The 8,689-nt window shown below is 35.0% G+C and overlaps 1 protein-coding gene across 3 annotated transcripts in view; it reads left to right on the forward strand.

The window, feature by feature from the left end:
• Positions 1-5,676: 5,676 nt before the first annotated feature.
• Positions 5,677-8,689, forward strand: part of LOC117321384 — a 37,624-nt gene continuing 34,611 nt past the window's right edge. For 2 of the 3 annotated variants that reach the window (XM_033875825.1, XM_033875826.1), the window contains exons 1-2: positions 5,677-5,784; positions 6,981-7,124. In XM_033875825.1, the coding sequence (XP_033731716.1) occupies positions 5,682-5,784; positions 6,981-7,124 (247 nt within the window). In that variant the 5' untranslated portion in view covers positions 5,677-5,681. Of the gene's footprint in view, positions 5,785-6,980; positions 7,125-8,689 lie in introns of those variants that run through there. The other variant, XM_033875827.1, reaches the window with a different exon arrangement.

Genomic DNA, 8,689 nt, shown 5'->3' on the forward strand with positions numbered 1-8,689 from the left:
AATCACTGCCACGGGGATGGTACAGTATCTCCTCTTACTCATCAAGGTTTTTGTTTAATTCTTAGCCTTTTTTCCAAGAGCTTTGCCACTTAACTTCAAACAAATTTCTTACAGAATTTTAGAAACCTAATTTATACACATGTAGCTAAAAAGTCATAAAGATATATATATATATCTATATGAACCTGCCAATATATCAAACTCTTAAGTATGCCTTTTTAAAGAGCTCTGATTGCAAATAAACTCTCTTATGGAATTGGGAACAGTTATGTATTGAATATGTTTTGATGGCCATGGGTATAAACAGACATTAATGTATATCTTTCAGATGATGATACCATAAAGGACAGGAGGTTGTGCTCTACCAGTCAAAAGGATGATAAAGACGTCACCCAGACTAAAGACGTCACCCAGCGAAATAGTCTGAAAGGTATGTAACTGACCACATGGGTGACTCCTCAGTATGCTTAGAATTGTTCTCTGAGTTTGAGAGGTTTCAAGTAATCTTTTTAAAAATATGGATATATGTATATAGTTTTATATAAGTGTAAAAGAACATTTAATTTATTATGTTCATGCAATCTGAAAAAGTGTGGAGATTTTTCAGAGCATTTAATAAAATATTCTTTATAATTTTGTGACAAATGTTTGCTCTTCATCAAACTTTTAGTTGTCTGAAAATTGATAATTTCATTCATTTGTTTCAGATGGGTTATCTAACATTCCACAACAACAATGTGAAGAGCAAAATAAGTATGTTGTTGTATTTGCTGTGTCCTTCAATGCTTGTTTGCTATAAGTGTCTATAACTTTCAAAATAATAATTTATTTTTGCCAAAACTGTTCCATAATGCATGGAAGTTGGGCCTGTACTATCATGACTGCCACAAGCTTAGTTTTAATTCCAGGCCTTAAGACAAACATCTTAAGTACATATAAGATTTTTTTATAATTTTTAGCTCGCCTGCCCGAAGGGCAAGTGAGCTTATGTTGTGGTGCGGCGTCCGTCCGTCAGGCGTCAGCTTTTTCATTTAAAAGACTTCTTCTCAATAACCCAAAAGCCCAAGGACTTGAAATAGAGCCTGTAGCATGCTGGGGTGTAGGGCTACCAAGTTTGTTCAAATAAATGACCTTGACCTTCATTCAAGGTCACATGGGTCAAATAGGCTATAATCTTCAAACAACTTCTTCTCAATAACCAAGAGGCCTGGGGACTTGATATTGGGCCTGTACACTGTAGCATGCTAGAGTGAAGGGCTACCAATTTTGTTCAAATAAACGACTTTATATTCATTCAAGGTCACAGGGGTCAAATAGGCAATAATCTTCAATTGACTTCTTCTCATGATCAAAAACAAAAAAGCCCAGGGACTTTATATTGGGCCTGTCTGTAGCATGCTGGGGTGTAGGGCTACAAAGTTTGTTCAAATGAATGACCTTGACCTACACTCAACGTCACAGGTGTAAAATATTTTTTAATCTTACGAAAGCCAAGAGTCACCAATACCCAATATTAGGCCAATAGTATGCTGGAATGCAGGACTAGAAAATGTATTGACATGAATAAACCTAGCTTACTCTGATATTTGAATAAATTTGTTATCAGCATAGTTTCTATAGAAATGTCCTCAATCAACTGCAAAATTTGCTGTTTAACCTAGGCGAGCGATACAGGTCCATTAGGCCTCTTGTTTTTTCTCAAAGACGTAAAATTGATTCATGAATGAATATGATCCAACACAGGTAAATAGTTGTTTACACAATACGATGTAAATATTATTTCCTTTGTAGACCTTCTGATGCTGTGTTCAAAACTGTAACACTTAAAGCTCAGGATAATCAACGCATCTCTGAGAATTTGGACATGATGGCATCCTCAAAGAATGAAAGAGACTATATCAGTGTCTATCTAGGTAGTCCAGAGGTAAACACTGATGGCAGAATGGCAACTATTTTATAGTATGCTGCCTCAGATAATTTGTCCTAGTTTAATGGCTAGATTAAAAATAAAACATTAAAAATGGTAATAATGATAACAATTAATGTGTTGAACTATTTAAATGTATTCTCAAAAACCAAGGAGCCAAGGGTTATGATATAAGTCAGTTAGCATGCTGAGATGAATGGCTACAAAGTTTGTTCATATGAACAAACCTTTAATTTATCTACTTTCGTAGTCACAGAGTTTAAGAGCAAAACATATATTAGAACTCATGTGACCAAGAAGGCCAAGGAGCATCTTTGTAACAGGCTCAGATAAAATTATACCACATTGATGAGAATCAAAGTTGAGTTTTTTTAGAGTATGAATTTCAAGCAAATATAAGCAGAGATGTGCATAGGAAGACCATAGTACGTTGTGTTTGCATTGTTAGATTGTAAACTTATCAAAATATGTCTTAATACTTAGTAAAACCAAATCTATAAGTATGGTGTCTTGTTATAGGTGTAGATCAATAATTACCTGATAAGGTGAGTATTTTTTTTCATTTCAGATTCGCCCTGGCATAGACAATATGTACAAGGAAGGCAGGGACTTCAAGATAGAAGGAGCTATTAAAAAAGGCTCAAACGCAGATGGAGTTTTTTGGGCGAGAGACAAAACGACACAGACGTTACATGTTCTTAAGAAGGCAAGTCAGAGTTACTTCCCTTTATTGTAAAACTTACTAGACTGTTTATCCCGTAAAACTTACTGTCTTTGATTTTTAGGTCACCTGAGACAAAGTCTCAAGTGACCTATTCTAATCCCCTTTTGTCCGTCATCGTGCGTCGTGCTTCCGTAAACAATTTACATTTTCGACTTCTTCTCCAAAACCCCTAAACCAAGTTCAATGAAATTTGGCAGGAGGCTTCTATGGCTAAAGGTCAACCAAAATTGTAAATTATATTGTCCCCACCCCCCAGGGGCCTGAGGGACGGGGCTTAAAAGGGTCAAATTGACTAAAACTTCAAAAATCTTCTTCTCTACTGTCAGATATGGTGGAGTCAAACACTCTTCATAGATGGAAGGGTCTTAAGGTGCTTTACCAAAATTGTAAATTTCATGACCTAGGGGTCTCACGTTTACCCAAATAGGGTAGAATCAAATACTCTTCATAGGTTGAAGGGTCTTATGGTGCTTTACTAAATTTATGAATTTATTGACCCTGGGGTCATAAGTTTGCCACTGGGGAGGGGTTAAATTTTACTATAGTTTATTTAGGGAAATCACATTTTTGACTATGATTTGTTTGATTTCTATTGGAATTCATTCTAACTTGATTAACATTTTCAGCATGGGATGAAAGTTTGATAATATGCATATGTTGGACCTGACTGACGCCTAGGGGCTGATGGGCAGGGCCAAAAAGGGTCAATTAAATTAACTGAAATATTTCAAATCTCAGGTGACCGTTAAGGCCCATGGGCCTCTTGTTACTGAAAATCATTATTAGGCACCCACACAGCCTCCTCATACTATTTATTGTGTCCATCTGTCTATCAGTCATACAGTACTGTATATACGACTAATTGAAAAGTTATTAAAAGACAATTAACCAAATTTTGACTTTTGGAGTTTGGCATCGCTATATTCTGAAAAGTACTGGAAGGATAATATATTTATCAAACTTCAATATGTAGTTTCCCCTTCATCCCTACTTGTGTCCATTTGATAATGAGTCTGTTCAGGGAAACAATATAGCAAAAGGGTGGCCATCTTAGATTTTGACAATTGCAGTTTGTTAATATTTTGTTGACATGATGAAGCAAAATTGGTAAGAACTAAACGAGGAGTCAATTGTCAAGGTCACCACGTCAAATATCAAGGTAAACTTTTGTGTCTTTTCATTGGATCACTTTTCAAGATCACTTAGTCATATATCAACATCAAAGTTTGTAGGTCAGCTGAGACAAAGTCGTCTCAGTTGGCCTATTGCGATCGCCTTTTTTCGTACTAGAATAAAGAGAGTATTCGGCTGGGTCTGACAACGTACTTCGAGTTAAGTTGGGTGATGGAGATTTCTGAATTTGAGTTTTAATAAAATTAACCCAAAAGAATCAATTCGATTTTGACAATTGTACTGTGTTATTGCTATATCTTGAAATGTACAGGAGGGATATTTCTCGAGCTTCACATGTAGGTTCCCCTTCACCCATACTTGTGCCCATTTGATAATGAGTCTTATCAGGAAAACAATATGGCCGATACAGGCTATCTTAGATTTTAACAATTGAGGTTTGTTAACAATATTTTGTTTTGACATGATGAAGCAAAATTGGTCAGAGCTACACATTAGGAGTCAATTGACAAGGGTATTGGGTCACAATGTCAAATGTTGAGGTCAATTTTCCAATGTGTACTTTTAACTGAAGAGCAATGTTTAGCTCACCTGGTCCGAACGTCAGAAAGATCCCCGGGGGAAGGGGAGCATATATTGCATAATATACGTTATTGAGCGGTTTATTCAGAGTACACCCCAGTTTTTTGTGTTATTGCTCAATAACGTAAAAAAAAAAATATTACAGTTAACCCTTATAATTTAATTTTTCAACGATAAGAAACATTTTCATTAAGTTTAACATGTTTATATTGCTCCAGATATTTAAAAACACATGGATAAATACAAAATTTCATGAACAACAATTACTCCGCTGACGTCACAGTCATTTTTTTTATGTTATGAGATGATAACATAATTTTTTGAGCCAATGAAAATGCTTCTTACAAGCAAAATTAAATTATATCATATTACCTTGATCAAGCTGCGGCAGTTTACTGATAACATATGCCTCCTTTGTTTACACTTGCTTGTGAACATTTATTTTGCTGATATTTGCACAAATGGAAGTTCAATTTACACCAAGTTAGCTTAATTTGTTGGCACTGAAATAATAACTATCAATCCTATAGAAACAACTGATTACTATTGAAAAATATAGTATACGTTCAGTTATACCTTTAATAAAGAGAATTCTATAAATACTTGTGTATAACAACTATGAATCAGTACTTTAAGTGGTATCATAAATTGGTTGGATCTTATTATTTAAAAAGATACTATTGTAATGAATACTATTGAAGATTTTGAACTTTAAAAACCTGAATTGCAATTAAAAAAAAAATGATTACTGAAATCATTATTTAATCATTTTGATTCAAAAAGAGGTGTTATTTATTCTGAAGAAACTAATGATCAGCTTTAGACAATCATATAAGAAATTAAGCTACATATTTTGAAAAGAAAACCCATGTTGCTGTGACTTAAAAGATTTCCATGTGTCACCAGCAATACCAAGAGTAGAAAGGTTGCAAAGTCGACAACATGTAGAACATTGTAAAGGACTGGAGGCTTGCAAGCTTTCAGAAAGATTTGCAAGCTTGCTGTTCATGTTTTTGCTTCATCAGAAGTATTTTGTTTCAACATATATTTATGCATGTAATACAGCCTCGGTTTGATATTCGAAAAAAAGAATACATTTAATTTTTCATTCATGGTACAGATTTACAGCACGCCACCCATGCACTTCTGCAGGTCATGAACTTAATTATTATCGGTATGTGAATATTGTTAAAAACTTTCAATATGATATGGTGACACATAAAAGTACATTATTTAATTGTATAGCATCACTTTGTCTATCTGTCTTGCTTATTTCAGATCAGTCTATCGGGTTTCAGAAAAAATGAAATCCAAGTAATGATAGATGCACAATATGTAAAGGACATATTTGTACCGGAGATCTACCTCTTCTGTGTCAGAGATAACTCCGTCCATATCCATATGGAGCTGATTGAAAATGGTAAGAAGCTTTTTTTTTTTTTTTGGTTTGTTTTTGTTTAATGTCCTATTAACAGCCAGGGTCATTTGAGGACGTGCCAGGTTTTGGAGGTGGAGGAAAGCCGGAGTAATCGGAGAAAAACCACCGGCCTACGGTCAGTACCTGGCAACTGCCCCACGTAGGTTTCGAACTCTCAACCCAGTGGTGGAGGGCTAGTGTTAAAGTGTCGGTACACCTTAACCACTCGGCCACCGTGGCCCCTGGTAAGAAGCAAATAATCCTTATAAATATGCTCTCCTGAATAAGGCCCGATGCCCCTGTGAAAAATTCCAGAACAATTAAAGAACTGTCCTAGAATCATTCTTGGGCAAGTGTTCTAGAACTGTCCTTCATGTTCTTGAACAGTTTCATGAACCTATTATACAGAAATATTAAATGAGACAAAATGGTTCCAACAGTTCTACAACTATTCTAGAATTGATGTTTGGAATAATTAGAGAACAATTATAGAACTTGATTTGTTATAGAATGTAAGTTCTGTAATTGTTCTTGGCTGGAACAATTTTAGAACAAAGTTCTTGCAACGATTAAAGTTCGGAAACTGTTCTAAAACTTGTGAGCTCCAGAACCGTACTAGAACTTCAAGAAATGTTCTTGAAAGGCATCTAACTTTTAAGAACAACTTTCAGTACATTTCTGGAAAAGTTCCTGACCAATAAAACACTAATAGAACCATATCATTCTTCAACATTCTTGGCTGTACATACCTTTCAGAGCTGTTAAAGTGTACCCGGAACAAAAAACGATATTCAAATGTATTATTCTATGTAAACACGAAGAAAGAATGTCGCAAACCGCATAAAATTGATCATTAAAACGTGGGCGTAAATATCCCTCTGGTTGTTAATCGAAACAGAGGCATTACCTATTACTTTTCAATACATAAATGTCTTTTGAAAATGTGATTTGATTCTAATTACATTTACATATTGAATTTGAATTAAACCTTTATCAAAATTCAATGATAATTAATTGATATTCAGTTTGACGCATTAATTGATATTTGAATTAAGTTGTAATAAAATTAGTATCTGCATATCAGATAACTTAGATAAGCTTCAAAATTCAATTAGAAGCAGGTACACAATACAGGCCCATTTGACCTTTTATTTCCATAACTATTTACATGGTAATTTGTTTTGCTGCCTTCTTTACAGTGATTTCACTGAGGGATGTGATGGATAAAATTTGTTCACTGTATCCTCTCTACATTTGGCCATTCTCAAGATTCATACTCCTTGAAGTGCTAGCTATTGTCAATGCTATGCATGAGCAGAACATCACACATGGGGATTTGCATGGTAAGTTGTTATAGATTAAAAGTATTGTCATTAACCAGTTGATATAAACATCAATTCTATAAATTTGACTATCACACCATCACCTGTTGTACAAGTTCATTATTCTAGCAGACTTTTGAATATCCTTGCTTTACTGACGTAACTTGTCAGAGATTCATTTGGTATATCATACATCAACCCAGCTAGCAGACATACGCTGCAGAAACGTCATAGACGTTTGCAAACATTGCAGTTGCATTTCAACGTTTCTATAACGTTCGTTTAATGCTAAATTTCTGTAATGCCAAAGTATTTTTTTATGTTGAAAGTGCAACATGCAATAAACTTTATTGAAACACCGGCGTTTTTTTTCAGTAAATGTTTCAATTATTCAGTTAAAAGTTAAACGTTTGTCCAACGTGTAATCTATTTCTTGAGTATTGCATTATTTGTTGATGAAATATACAGGCAATACAGTACTACGATCAAGAGCATCTATCACATGGCAATGATTTTGAAAATAAAAAAAAAAGGATATAAAAAAAAAGAAAAAAAAAGGGGGGCCTCCGTAGGATTCGAACTCGTGTCGTGATAAAAATTTATTGAAAGACTAACCTATTAGCCCACTCGGCTATAGTAACCTTTTATAAAACGGGTGAATATTATATATATAAAATTGTAACAGCCGTGACTCACGACCGTGTATTATTGGCACGAGCGTGGGTTATTGGAAAATACATGGTTTTAAACCAATCAAAACTTGCGTTGCATAGCAAACATGATAGAATACGTTTTTTAAACAATTTCCTCTTGATAACCGAAAGTCCTAGAGATCCAATATTAGGTCTGTGGCATACTGGGTTGAAAAGCTGCTAAGTTTGTTAAAATCGATGACTTTCACCTTCATTAATGGTCACAGGAGTATGGAATGAAGTGCAGTAAGGAGGCGATAACGGAGTTATCGTTCCTTACGGAACGTAATGTATACACGGCTACTTCTGCCTATTTAGCAGCATATATCAGCGATTTGAGGGCAAAGAAAACTGTCCGTAACTTCTTGATGACACTTTCCACACTTGTAAAACTCGGTGTGATCTACGTCCTGACATATTCGGTATATCTGGGAAAAATCTAGTTATGGAGATATTTTGGGTCAAACACGCCAAAATCGTCATTTTGACTAAGAGGTTCTGTTAAAACCGCCCTCAAAATTCGAAAAAAAAATCCAGAAATATATACAATGCACATATAAGTAGATAAATGTTTCCTGAAGAAAATCGTCTGTTTAGTTTTTCGATATCTTTATCAGAACGGTCACAATATTGTTTTGAATATGGCCTATTTTTTCGACCTTCTCAGTATTTTTCCACTCGACAGGGGTATTTTGATAGCAGACGAGCGCATGTTTTGATGACGTAACGCCCAACCTTAACTCGTCACGAAAGTTTGTTGTGCAAGCCGCTACTGATTGAACTGCTCGATGAGCTGGGTCCAGTTGTATTTTACTGTCACTGCCAGTATATATTGTTATTTTTCAACATCAGAGGCAATGCTCCAGGATATAGATGCTTTGTCACGATCATGTG

The sequence above is a fragment of the Pecten maximus genome, unplaced genomic scaffold (genome assembly GCF_902652985.1).
Source record: "Pecten maximus unplaced genomic scaffold, xPecMax1.1, whole genome shotgun sequence".
NCBI lineage: Eukaryota > Metazoa > Mollusca > Bivalvia > Pectinida > Pectinidae > Pecten > Pecten maximus.